Raw genomic sequence first — 14,601 nt, forward strand, 5'->3', positions numbered from 1 at the left:
GCCAGATCAGCCTCATCACTGACTTGGTGGTTTTCTGAGGCTACTGGCCCCAGGAGCAGGCAAAAGGTTTCACTTTTGGGTTTTCACCCCAAGGTTTGGCCTGCAGATGAGTGGGGTGCTTGAAGTCAGGTGGCATTCAGATGTTAGTCCTCTTTTTTGGGGGACTCTTCAGCTCTGCTACCACCTGCAGTGATGTGTCCTGACAGGAGACTGCAGTGTGTGTATTTATCCTGTGGTTTTTTTGTCTGTTTATCTTTTCAGACACACGATGAACCCACTGATGCAAGATACAGCTAGCTGAACAGCTGTAAAATGCCCAAATCTGGGTCTGCAAAAACAGTTCACGTGGAAAATTCTGACAGCGATAGCACCATGGTGGAAAAAACAACTGCAAGAAAGGTAACCAGATCCTTATTAATGCCTATTTAATTTCAGTGAGTGAAGAGCAGGTGTTCTGTCATAGTTTTTGTTGCTGTAAAGGGAAGACATCAATATGAATCTGTGTTCAGAAAAAAAAAGTCTAAGTTTTGACATGGCTTTAACGAGGGAGCAGAATTGATGCCTCTTATTGTAACTCATGACTGAATTCAAAAGAAAGGTGGATGTGTTGGGTTTATTTGCTGTAGCCTAGTGCACAGTTTCCATATTTTACCTCCTGTGAAGGCTTTATACACTCAAGAGAGCAACAGTTCATATCTTATTTAATTTTCCAGTGCCTGTAAGAGGCACACAAAACATTTCTGAAGGCCTGTGACAGAGCACAGACCAATGCACAGAGACAAGTTTCCTGTGTTCTTTTGTTACACAGGGACTTGTGCCTTCTGTTGGGAGGACTTGAAAGCCAAATGCTGCAGAAGAGCAACTGTGGGAGGAGGGAATCCACTTTAAAAACTGCACAGTCCATTTTTGGGTGGTTTGTTGGTTGGAAGTGTGAAGTATCTCCTCATTTTCAGACTTCAAGTTGCACATAACCCCACTCTCCACTTCTGCCTGCTTGAAACAACAGACAATGAGTTTATCTGCAGGACTAATGAGTAACAGATTAATACTCTGAGTTTTATGCTACCCTAAGGGGAGAGGATCCATTTATCTTCCAGATCCTGTTTAACACTCTTTTCTCTGTGTGTGTGGTCATATTTGGTGTCATAGCTTTGCTGAAGTTTCTATTTTCTGTAAGACCACTTCATGTAAGGCGTGAAGAGATCAAAAAATAGGAATTAGAAGATCCAGCATCTACTTCTGTTTGTGTTCTGAAAACATTTATAGGAAACTTCAGACTTTTTGAGTTCCAGTGAGGCCAAGGGAATTGTTTCTCCTAAGTGTGATGAACTACTTATCCAAGAAGAGGCAGAAAGTGGTTTTAGATGCTGCCTTTTGACTTACACCCTTGTAAATAAATTACATTTGGTGAAGATTTTAGGTTAGCTATTTAACAAAAAAAATCTTCTGGCTTTATAAACTCTTGTTATCTTGACACTTTAGTATTTTTGTGATAAAATAGGAGGAAAAAGCAGCTTGCAGGACTTGGTTTTCCTTTCATGATTGCTATAATGTTTAGTTCTTACTGTTTGAGCACTCTTGGCTGAAGGTAGTAAAGTTAAGTCTCATAACAAGAGTAATCTTTCCATTTTGTCCAGTGGAATTTAATGCTTATTTTGCTGTTCTGGCCCCCAGTAAATAGCTCTGTGCATCTGCTGTGTGTTCAGATCTTTTGAGAGCTTCAAATGAAAAAAAAAAAATCATTAGGATTAACATTCCTGAAATAAAAATACTCATGCCCTAAAGCATGTGTGGTATAATTTTTATTTCAGTTGCTCATCTTGGAAGCATAAAATAGAGAAATAGAGTGTGTACAGCATATAGACCATTTAGGGTTTGAGTGAGATATTTTAGAAGCATAAGAACATAATGAAATTCTCATTTATCTGAATTTATACTTCAGAACTTCCACAGCCAAGGCTCAGGAAAGGGAATGACAGACATGAGGTCCCCAGGAGAAACCCATCTGGCCTTTATAAGAATCAACTGTCTTCTTAGAAGAGTCCCACAGCAGTGCCTAAAGCCATTTTTATACCATGCAGACCACACTTCAAGTGTAATTATCTTTGCTAGGCAGCAGCAGAACTCTTGTCCTCCCAGGGCTGGGTACATCTGGTTGATGACATGGCACTCTGGTGTCCCCTTTAGTGTATTGTCATCAGTTGTGGCCCTGCCAGGCAATGGAGCTGGAATGGGATGGCAAGAAATGGTCCAGGCTGCTGGTTGTGAGCCTTCTGGGGCACTCTGGCAGCATGTTCCTCATCACAGCATGCTGGGGGGGGCTTTGTTGGCAGATAAATAACTTTTGAGGGTCTCCTGTTGCTGCATGAAGCCATTAAATGTTCTCTAACTGTAATGGGCATGGAGAGAATGGAGTGTCTTTCTCTCTGAACATCATCAGGTCTTCAGTGTTTTATTTGATTAGCAGTTTCCCCTTTAGATTAATGAACCTCTTCAGAAAGTCCACAGGTACTCTTGAGTTGAGGCTGCACCTCAAATCCTGGGGTCAGTTTGGGGCCCCTTACTCCAAGGACATTGAGGGGGTGGAGCGTGGCCAGAGAAGGGCAACGGAGCTGCTGGGGAAGGGTCTAGAGGCCAAGTGTGGGGAGGAGCAGCTGAGGGAGCTGGGGGTGCTGAGCCTGGAGCAAAGGAGGCTCAGGGGAGACCTTCTGGCTCTGCACAGCTCCTGACAGGAGCCTGGAGCCAGGGGGGGGTCGGGCTCTGCTCCCAAGGGACAAGGGACAGGACAAGAGGAAACAGCTTGGAGTTGTGCCAGGGGAGGTTTCAGTTGTCCCTGAGGAACAATTTCTCTCCCAGAAGGGTTGCCCAGGGCTGTGCCAGGCTGCCCAGGGCAGTGGTGGAGTCCCCACCCCTGGAGGGGTTCCCAAGCTGTGGAGATGTGGTGTGAGGGACACGGGGCAGTGGGGACCTGGCAGGGCTGGGGGATGGTTGGACTTGATGATCTTAAAGGTCTTTTCCAACCTGAATGATTCTATGATTCTAAGTTAGGAGCTGCTTTCTAAAAGACATCTCCTGTTTCAGGTCACTTCCATGGGTCACATTAAACTGATCAAAGACCTATTCATGTTGGAATACACATTCATACTGGAACTACTAAAGAGCATTGATTCTGTGGAGACTTCTCAAACACCCACTCCATTGCAGCTTTTGGGTTGGAAAGTCCACCCCTGGTGGTGGCTAAATGTTCATTTCCACACTACCTGAGGAATAAAACACTCTTATTTTCTTTTTTTCAGTTTCTGTGTATAGCCTGCTCTTTAATTTTCAATATATCTTTCTTTATTTGAAAGCGTGTGTTTTGGATTGTCTCTCCTCCTAATTAGATCATCACAATTAATATTCAGTGATTATCAGATGTGGTGCATCAGTCATAACATTTAACATGCTGCATATATACCATTTAAGAACAAACATCAAGCTGGCAAATGATTTCAGCAGCTTGTGTCTGTCTGTGAGCACCTACCAATGTATTTTACCAAGTTATACCAATGGAACAAACAACAATACAACAAAATTCCAAAAAGGATTTCTTTTTAAGGATTATCAACCACAAAATTTTGCCTTTTTTTGTCTACAGAACAAGTTGAAATCAATGTTTCCTGCTTTGGAATTTTATATTGTCATTATTCCTCTCTGTTGCATTGTACTTAAGATAATGTGCTAGAGGAAGCAATAAAATTTTAACACTGCTGCCTCATGTGGTGGGGAAATGTCCACATGAGACATAATGGGATTGGGTGGAGGAAGGGATGGGAGAGCTCCTGGGGAGACTGGGCTGAACTGGGAACTCCTGTGTGCAGTGGGAGAGGTCAAAATGGGCTTCATGGAGTTTTTGGGTCTGCTCTTGTCAACGTGTAGATGAGTTTGGAAAGCATCAGTTGCATTAGATGGGTGAGCTTCTTTCAGGAGTAGTAGCAGAGACTTAGGGGAGTCTTAGGAGGGTTTAAATTTAGATTTTTCTTAGAATCACAGAATCATCAAGGTTGGAAAAGACTTTTGAGATCATCAAATCCAACCACTCTTGCCCTAGCTTGTAAGAAAAAGGTGGAGATCATCAAATCCAACCCCTCTTGCCCTAGCTTGTAAGAAAAAGGTGTGTGTGGGTGTTTGTTGTTTCCTGTGGGGTTTTGGAGGAGGGTCGATTTGGGGTTTGGTGGGTGGCTTTTAGGCTTCATTTTGGTTTGGGGGTTTGATTTTTGGGGTTTGGTGGGTTGTTTTTTCTCAGGTTTCTAAACACAAAGTGAAGGTTTTCTCTGGGGGCATCAACCTTTTACTTCAGGAGTTCTCCTGACACAGAGTGATCTCTTTGTGATTTCCCTGGTACAGACCTTTGCTGTCTGAAGATTGTAGGGTTTGCTTGCAGGTTCTTTTCATAATTGCTTCTCTTTTACCCTTTAGGCAACAGTTTAAACTCAGTGTCAGATGATCTAATCAAACAATTCTTCTTACCTGTGTTTGGCTTTAAAATAAAAGGAAAGGTGCCCTCTACAATAGTACCTTGGAGTTATTTTCTAGTTTTCCTCTAATCATAATAACTTTATAATAAAAGTTTAAAAACTATATGTTTTATAATTTTATGAAAATTATGCTTTGTAAGCCAAAAATAGTATAGTTATGCAACTAAAGTTTCCAAATGGTGGGGAGCTATTTGTTTTCCTAATATTTGATTCCAGTTGGAGAAGTTTCTTCATAGATCTTCTAAGTTCTTAGTACATTTTGCTTTAGAAAATGTAACACTGCAGGAAAGCGCTTCTTGTGCCAAAAGGGAGTTCTGTATGGATGGGTTAGAGGGTGGGGGTGGAGGCAGGGGAGGGTGGTTAGAGGGCTTTTTGTTGTTGCTGCTTTACTATTCACAGTCTGAGTTGCAGTGTGGGCTTTCAACTTGATGATTATGTTGTGGTCAGGGCAGGAAATTGGGATGGTCGTGAAGAATTAGCAAGTTCTCGTCCAGTTTGTGTTGTTCCTTTGTGATTACTCCAGGCTCTAGTAGTGAACAGCAGATTGAGAGTGATACATCTGGAAGTAGATACACAGAAGATAGTAATTTTAGTGAGGTTGCTGGGAATGTTTCTGAATAAACTGTGTCACAAACCCCCTTACAAGCACATAGATTCTCCCACAGAACTCTCCTCAGTCTGTACACCTTGTAAGACTGTTCTGCTTTATACAAAAATTACTTAGTCTACTTTTTATTTCTCTTAGAGCAAGGACAAGATCGCATCCTACAGCAAAACTCCAAAAGTGGACAGGAGTGATGTGGGGAAGGAGATGAAAGAAAAGTCTTCCATGAAACGTAAACTCCCTTTTACCATCAGCCCATCCCGAAACGAAGATCGCCACTCAGACACAGGTAGAGCCTTTTCTCTTTCCTTAACTCTTGATTTATTGGCAAAATATGTCCTCAAGGATTGAATTGTCTGTCCTGGTTTTATATCCATTATTTCTTTCCCTCCAAAAGAGGATATTAAGTACAAAAGTTGCTGGCTTGCTTCTGATTGCTGCATCTCAGCCTGATAGGCTTTCATCCTCTCCTTAGCAAGAGCTGGCGTGTCCATCTAGGGAATCTGCATTTTCCAATTGTTTCCTAACCTCAGTCTTTTACTTCTGTTTCAGTAATATCTTGCCTTTCATTGTCATCTCTAGAAGTCCATTTGTTTAAACAAGTAAACTGATGAAAAGAGGTGTGAGTGACTTGTTTTGAGACTCAGCTGTCAGCCTTTCGTAGCCTTTTTTGGGGAGGGTGAGTGGGGAAGTTTGGTAGTTGTATTATCTTCTGTGTAAAAGATGCTGCTACAGGTATGGAACTCAACTGGCTGTGGAGAGTACAATCTGTTCAGGGTGTGTTTTCTGCACAGGCTGGTAGTTCTTCCTAAATTAGGCATATTCTCTTAGAACTGATTTCAAGACTTCAAAAATACCATTCTTAACGTGGCTCTTTTCAAATCAGGACAGAGGGATCTGGATGGATTCCAAGAGTACAGCTCTCTGAGTCTAGGTGATCAGCTACCTCTGTCATGGTCATTGTCTGTGCCCTCTGGAAGGCCAACAGAAGACATGTTCCCTAAATTTCTCAGGGGCTCAGTACTAGACTTTCTTAGCTAGTGCTCATGGTACATTTGAATATTTTCATAAGCAGATAATTCTTTCCTGTGAGGCTGATAGAGCCCTGGTTGTAGAGTCTCCTTCTCTGGCTCTGACCCTGGGCACCCTGCTGTGGGTGAGCTGCTGGAGCAGGGGGTTGGATGAGATGATCTCCAGAGGTCCCTTCCAACTCCACCATACTGAGATTCCATTAGTTCCCTTAATATGATTAAATTTAAATGCAAGATAGAAGTATACACCTCAGTACATGTTTAATTTTTGTCTAGGATTGATTTCATGGAGGAGATTTGGCTCCTGGATATTACATAAATATTTTTGTTACTGAGAAGAGAACATGGTATGAAATCCAAATTTGAAATCATCACATTGCAAAACAAGACCCTTGGCTTTAGGTCTCTGTTTTCAGTGTTTTTACAGCATTCTAGAGCCTCTCACTATTCATGATACCACTTGATTCTGAAAAGACGATGTAGCAATTAGAACTATGCTCCAAGCATCTGTTTTATTAAATTTATTGCTTGGTATTAGACCCTAACTAATTTTTATAATGGAAATAAATATATTTAGAAGTAATATTTTGCACTTGTGTTTTCTGTGTTGAAAAATCTTTCATCTCTCCTGACACTCATTAACTTTAAATAATCCATTGTCACAGCATCTTGCAAGGTAAGGTAAATTTTTGTGTGTTTCTCTTGCTGTAGCATCTCTTGTCACAGTTGCCACAAACCAGATGGATTGCTGGAGGCACTTGGAGAAGCACAAAAAGACAACGTGCCCACTACAGAATCCTTTTGTTACAAGATGTAGCAAGGAGATGAATTAAACAGTTCAAGTAGGGGCAAGGAATAATTAATAGAACAATAGGAGACATATTCACCCAGACACATTTTTAGAAGACCCTGAATCTTTAAAAAGCTCTTACTATCTTAACAGATGATGAGATGATTGAGTTTGATGTTTTTCAAAGGTTTTTGAGTTTTATGGTCAGCTGAAAATGTGCCTGGGTGAAGAAAAATGAAGAAATGCCATCAAATATAGGTCTAGGATAAAAACATTAATTACTAGTTTAATATATGGTTTCTCTCCAAGATACAGGATAGAGTTGTTAGTTGATTGTAGAAACCCTGTGATAATTTGGTTTCATGTTATTTATGAGGTGAATCAGTCAAAGAATGGGGATTTCTAATTTTCAGAGCTGTCTGAACTCTGCCTCCAGAGTATTCATTCATAAACTAAGGTTTTTTTTTTCTTTTTTTACTTTATTTTTGTAAAAACTGCCCCAGGCAATTCCACTTCTATTTTTAAATAACCTCCAATGTAGCTATCAGAATAACAACAACAGACAAGTGCTGCTTTTTGCACAGGACAAGTGTGTTTGCTTTCTTAGTCTGGAGAGAGAAATTAGAATCTGTGATAATGAAACATGACAGGAGATTGGAAAAATCTTTTCCTTGTGAAGATAAGTGCAAGCTTATTTTTTTCTTTGTAGTCTTGTTATATAGTTGATTACTTGGAAAGAAGAACAAGAGTTACAATCACACTGGACATCCTAATTTGTTGATTTCTTCAGATTTTCTCTTTGTAGTAACATCTCATTTTTATCTGCAGCATTGCTCATCTTGTCCTGGCTTCTTCAGCTGTTAGTGATAACTCTATTAGTCTTATGTTGTCTATCACTCCATCTTAAAACTTCCTTAGAAGGGTTTATTTCAAGCAGTTCATATTTTAGTTTCACTTGGTTCTATTTCTTAATCCTATTAGTCCCTAAAATGTGCACTGTGATGAGTTCTACAGGAAGCCACACTATGATGAGCTCTGCAGATTGAATTTGGTCTTTTTGGCTTTATTTCTTTTATCCCTTAAAGGTTGGGTTTTTTTTTCCCCCAAATCTTCTGTTATTTTGGTGTGATTTGTCTTGAGAAATCCACGTTACGTGAATTAACACTTTATTTTCCTAAAACATTTAGAAATGGCTTGATTGGGAATTTATTATTTATCAAAATTAAAAAAGAAATAAACAACAGCAGATACATTTATTGATTGCCTTGGAACATAATCTATGGTGCCTAAATTCCCCTAAAATAATTAGCAGTGATGCTGGTGGTTCTTGTGCCAGTTTGTTTAAGTATCAGGAGTGAATTTCATGAAACCCTTTTACAAATAAGTGCTCAAATGCACCTAAATCCCTGTTTCAAATAACTGGACTATTGTAAAATCCTATTTTTTGAAAGTGTTAGGTGAAAAGGTTACACTGCAAAAGGAAAATCTTAAAAGGAATGTTGTCCAGATAGATTTTGCTGCATAATATGAAGGTTATTTGATAAAGATAATTGAACGTGAAGCTACTTGAAGAGTTTTGATCTTTATTTTTTTAACAGCAAGTAAGGAATTCCCTCATGTACTGTTGAAAACCACCAAAAAGTGACAAGGCAGTGAAAGCAAAAGAAGATATTTGTATTTTGTGGACTTTGAAAACAAAATACTCCCAAAGCTAAAAAAAATCCCAAACCTAATTGACTTTTAACCATTGATTTTATACATTAAATTCTACCTAAACTTAATTTCTTAAACTGATATTGTTGCTCTATTAGGGAAGTTATTACTTTTCAAACTGTATAATCAAGTACAAAGTAAAATGTTTTCTGTTGCCATAAGATAAAGAGCAGCTAAAAAGTCAAAGTTTCTGAGCATTAAGTTCATCTTCTGCTAAATATAGTGTACTGTGTGATGATATTCTTGGAGCAGAGAAAAAACAAATTTTACCAGATATTTTCCAATAAGCATAAAGGGAATTCCAATAATTTATAAGAATTTTTTTCCTGTGGAGTTGTGTAGCTTCTTTATCTTTATTCCTACACCATCTGTGTAGGCTCTTCTGGACTCTTTCCAGTTAGTTCCTTGTCTCTCTTGACCTGGGGAGCCCCAAAGCAGACACTAAAGAGCAATGCTTTGCTAGAGCCTGTCTCTAACCAAGCCTAGATAAGATTTAGACAAGGCTGGGAAGACACAAATGAGTTGAGAGGCCATAAATGAAACAAGGATGGCCACAGAGAGGACCTCAGGCAGAAATGGAGCAAATCAAAAGATGAAGAGTCAGTTTGGGGCTTAATGAAATGTAGAGTGTCACAGTTGGGAACCTCAAAGGGATTTAAGATTCTAATTTATAATTCTTATTCATTTTGGTCTCTCTACAGAAGGTCAGTGAAGTTTGCTTCAGTGAAGTCTCCTGGTTTTAGATTTTCTGCTTTTGCAGATGACAGATGTATTTATTTTATAATGGAGCTTTTGTCACAGAAGTGTTTGAGGTTGACATTTAGGAAAGGAAGCTGGGAGACCAATATAGCAATAGGGACAGCAGTAAAAAGAAAATCCCTACCCTTCAATTTAGATTAATTGCATTTCTGCAGTTTTTTTAATATGGCCCAAAAGTCAGATGTGGCAAGATTGAGATGAAATTACTTATTCCACAAAAAGCTGAAGAGACCAGTGTGGCACCAAGGCTTTATTGAACTCATTGTAACAATCCCAACCCATTCCCAGCCAAATTCTATCGTTTTAATAAGGCCAAGTCTGGTTAATCAGCTCAACAGCTTTCCCTCCTTTCATTTATTACATATTCCCCGTTGTAGTTTTTAGATCTCAGCTTTATTTCATGTTCTTGTTTCCTTTGTGGTGGGAGTCAGCACATCAGCCAGCCACAGAGGAGAGAGAGGCAACAGGCATCGTGCTGAATTCAATCCCTGTCTGGGCTTTTAGGACGGAAACCAAGAGTTTGGGGATGTTGTATCTGTTTGCTGAATCTCTTAGAATCTTCTTCAGACCATTGCTTCTTGACTGGGGTGGTTAGAAATGCTATTTTTTTATCACCTCTTTCAAAAATTTTAATTCCAAATCACCTCATTTGTGACTAAGGTTCCTTGAGCCACCTTGACACATCCAGTAGTAGCAATCTTAGGGGCTCTGATGAAAAAAATTAGATACTATAGATGTAACATGTAACTAATAGAAGCTCCTTGCAAGATATAAAATGTTGAATTTAATAAGAACTTGTAAAGATGGGAAAAAAAGCAGTTGTATGGAAAGACAACTACAGAAAATGAATGGTCTTCCCCACACATAAATGCAAACTAAAATCTCTGGAAAACAACAGTGACCAGGTAGGGAGAGCTGTGGAAAACAGTTGGACCAAAAGAAATTTGATGCATTGAGAGTTTGTACCTGTGTGATATTAAAATCATTAATACTGCTCCAGTTAAAAGTGATTGGATCAAAGTCACTTCATCACTAATTGGTTGTTTCCTCTCATAGTTCAGCCTAAAATCCTGTTTACAGGAGCTTTATACAGAAAAATGAAGGAAGAACTTTTGAAAAGGATGGAAAATTTCTAAATTACACCAATAAAATTCTAGTTTTGAATTCTAGTTTTGAACTTCTTGAGGTATTAAAATGTTGTCAGCACATTTAACCAATCTTAAGATCTGTGAGAGTTTGTAGCTATTGAGAAGCTTTAGAAATGATCTGTTTATTGAGATGTGTAATTTTAGCTCCTGGTTTAAAATTTGGACGTGGAATATTAAACAACTTCTGTAAATATTGATAGAAGGAAAGGAATTATGTATATAAAGTAGCTGGATGTTTTTGAAGGATAGGAATTCTGGAGAAGAAATTGCTCTCAAGTGAAGCAACGGGATAAGTTAGAAACAGTCTTTTATCTAATTATCTAATACCAATGTTTAAAAAATCTTTTCCTCATTTTTAGCATGGTGACTTGAGAGAAGTAGAGCAGAGCATGGTCCAGATCTGTGTTCAAGGCTGGGACTTGAGGATCTTAGAGAGTTTTTTAAGCGCCTGACTTGATTCTCTGAAGATTAAACTTGGGACATACACAGTCTTCCTGCTGTGAAATAGGTTTTTTTGTCTTTTAGAATTTTTTAGCAATCCTCCTGACAGCTTTTAAGTGCTTTGACTCAGTGGCTTATTACCCTGACATGATTAGAACAGGGAACCAAAAGCAATGGAGACGCAATTTCTGGTTTTCACCTATCACCAATCGCACACCATGAAAGAATGGTTTTATTTCTGGCAAGATACTCTAATGCAACAGCAGTCTGAGTGTTTCAATGTTAATATTTCCAGAGAAAGAAGGTCCAGAGAAAAAGAAAATGAAGAAGGATGCTGGAAATAAGAAATCCACCCCTGTTAGCATCCTGTTTGGTTATCCTCTGTCCGAGCGCAAGCAGATGGCACTTCTCATGCAGATGACAGCCAGAGACAACAGCCCAGGTGATCTCCTGAAGTCAGCACTTTTCATCCTCCTGCCTGGTTGTTTTCTGTCCCAGTCAGAATATTCTGAACCCTGATGGTTTTCAACAATCCTTGATTTTTATTGGAAGTTTTTAATGGATGCATAATTCTGTTAAAACTCTGTTTTGCATTGACGAGCAATTTGGTGGCAGATTTTTGACCTTTTGTATTTATATTTAAAGCTTTACATGACAATAACTGCAAGATCTGAAAACCTCTTTTCTTCCTTTGACTATTTTTACCTTTCAAACACCATTCAATATGCATTATTTAAAGCTGTTAACTGTTAGCTTGTTTTTTATGAAGCTTAACTATTGTCTCAGAATTTTCGTGTAGAAGGAAACCAAATCATTTCCTGAGGATTTAATGGGAGACAGCTTGTTTGTAATTCAGAAGGGGAAGCAGGGTAGATATCAATCTGTATGGTCATGCTTTGATATCAATCTGTATGGTCATGCTTTGATATCAATCTGTATGGTCATGCTTTGATATCAATCTGTATGGTCATGCTTTGTCTTGGTGCAGTAGAATTTTTATCAGTGGATGTGGATCTTGTTGTACGACTTTCATCCATCCTCAAAACCCAGTTTAAAAATGGGGAGATTTTGCAAAATGCACTTTGTAAATAGTCTTTGTGTTGATACTTGTTTTATTTAAATAGAATTATTCATTGGTTCCTGTCATCTTTGAATGCAAACATTAATGTGAAGTGAAGTAAAAACAGTGTTGAGTAACTTAGAACCTTTTTTAACCACTTAAACCCCCACATTTTTAACCATTTCAAAACTTACCTTGCAGATTCCACCTTAAATCATCCCTTACAAACAACACCAGCACAAAAGAAAACTCCAAGCTCTTCTTCAAGACAAAAAGACAAAGTTAACAAGAGGAATGAACGAGGGGAGACCCCTCTCCACATGGCAGCAATTCGTGGGGATGTCAAACAGGTTAAGGAGCTGATCAGCTTAGGTGCAAATGTCAATGTCAAAGACTTTGCAGGTAAGTTGCTACGTGTTCTTCTAACTGTCTAAATTCAAAATCAGTGCTGAGGTTGTCACCAGAGGTTTTATTTCAGTTCCTGGTGTATGTAAAAGAAGAAATTAAAACTGAATAGAAACTCTGAAATCAAGTTTTTTATTTCTGAAGGCAGTGATGGTACTGAGACACTCTAGTACAGAGAATAGTGTTACAACAGTATATTAATACCTGGAGGTTTCCTTTGTGGACAGGGCTTTGCACAAAGGGTGTTTACAAAACTCCATGTGCACATTTGCTGAACTTTGTAGAGCTACCAGGAATTGACAAGGAGATTGTAGGTGATATGAGGAGATGGAACATCTGATGATAGACATTGTCTTCTGATGGGGACAGCTGACCTGCACCCAAGAAGATGAGTGTGGTGTAGCTGGCACTTGTCACCTAGTTCTGCTAGAATAATGATCATTTTGACATGTTGCTGTGATTTCAGCACTGTTTGGGGAACTTTAAGGTAAGTTGTAACTTGTGCTGTATTTTTAGTATCCTTTATTTGGTGCTTTTGATAAGCAGACCAATGTCCAGCCACTTCCTGGGAAGCAGGGCCTCAGGAGGAGGTACTGGTTGCTTGGGAAGATAAACACCATAGCTACAAACACCTTTCCTTCCTTCTCCATTCCCTGAGCTTTTATTGCTGACCATGACATTGTCTGGTATAGAACATACCTCTGGCCACTTTGGGTCAGCTGTCCTGGCTACAGGACAAGGGGGGATAGTTTGAAACTGAAAGAAGGAGATTTAGACTGGAGAGAAGGAAGAAATGTTTGACCCTGAGGGTGGTGAGCCCCTGGCCCAGGCTGCCCAGAGAGGTGGTCGCTGCCCCATCCCTGGAACCATCCCAGGGGAGGTTGGACACAACTCTGAGCACCCTGCTCTAGCTGGGGATGTCCCTGCTCGAGCTTGAAAGGTCCCTTCCAGCTGTATGGGCATTGTTTGGCTGTAGCTGAAACACCAGTGTGCTTTGAACACTGTTTTAGCCCCAGTTGCAGCACACTGCACTGGATGGGCTGCTGTGAAGGAAGTTACCATTGTAGCTTCACCCCAGCTTGACCTAGTACAGGTATTTATAATCACAGAATCATTTTGGTTGGAAGAGACCTTCAAGATCATCCAGTCCAACCATTCCCCCAGCACTGCCAGGTCCCCACTGCCCCGTGTCCCTCACCCCACATCTCCACAGCTTGGAAACCCCTCCAGGGGTGGGGACTCCACCACTGCCCTGGGCAGTCTGGCACAGCCCTGGACAAACCTTTGAGGGAAGAAATTTTTTCCTCATGTCCAATCTAACCCTACCCTAGTGCAACTTGAGTTCCTCTTGTCCTGTCCCTTGTCCCTTGGGAGCAGAGCCCGACCCCCCCCTGGCTCCAGGCTCCTGTCAGGAGCTGTGCAGAGCCAGAAGGTCTCCCCTGAGCCTCCTTTTCTCCCGGCTCAGCACCCCCAGCTCCCTCAGCTGCTCCTCACCACACTTGGGTTCTACCTCAGTCCCTGCTTTGGCCACACTCCAACCCTTCAATGTCCTTCTGGGAGTGAGGGGCCCAAAAACTGAACCAAATCAAGGGGCAGCCTCCCCAGTGCCAAGTCCAGTGGTCGATCCCTGCCCTAGTCCTGCTGGCCACACCAGTGCTGCTCCAAGCCAGGCAATGGAGAACTGTATACAGCACAGGAGAGAAAACCATCTTAAACCCTTGATCTCTGAAACCTGGACTCACCCCTCTCACCACAGGCTGGACACCTCTGCACGAAGCCTGCAACGTGGGTTACTATGATGTGGCCAAAGTCCTGATAGCAGCAGGAGCTGATGTGAACACTCAGGGCTTGGATGATGATACTCCACTGCACGACTCTGCCAGCAGTGGGCACCGAAACGTGAGTGTGCTGGGGGGGCTGGGGGGGACCCAGACCTGGCTCAGAGCAAGTCCAAGCTCTCCTGGTCACTGCCCTGTGGTTGTACAACTCTGCTTCTCCTGGCCTGGGGGCTTCTTAAAATGATTTCATCCTGCTTTTCATCCTACTTCTATCAGAGAGATTCTATTTTCTTAAATATGTTAAGAAAACTGATTTTCTTAACTACTTTTTTTCCTCCTTTTTTGATAAATAAAA

The 14,601-nt window shown here is 40.5% G+C and overlaps 1 protein-coding gene across 1 annotated transcript; it reads left to right on the forward strand.

Annotated features, from left to right (window-relative positions):
* Positions 1 to 312: 312 nt before the first annotated feature.
* LOC103768126 (ankyrin repeat domain-containing protein 12-like) lies at positions 313 to 14,367 on the forward strand (the record flags this gene model as incomplete). Its single annotated transcript, XM_008935260.1, has 5 exons — positions 313 to 399; positions 5,263 to 5,410; positions 11,299 to 11,445; positions 12,265 to 12,465; positions 14,225 to 14,367. Coding segments are annotated over exons 1-5 (726 nt in total), but the record flags the coding sequence as incomplete, so codon positions are not given.
* Between the last annotated feature and the right edge of the window lie 234 nt (positions 14,368 to 14,601).

Source organism: Merops nubicus, unplaced genomic scaffold, assembly GCF_000691845.1.
Source record: "Merops nubicus isolate BGI_N331 unplaced genomic scaffold, ASM69184v1 scaffold7892, whole genome shotgun sequence".
Lineage (NCBI taxonomy): Eukaryota > Metazoa > Chordata > Aves > Coraciiformes > Meropidae > Merops > Merops nubicus.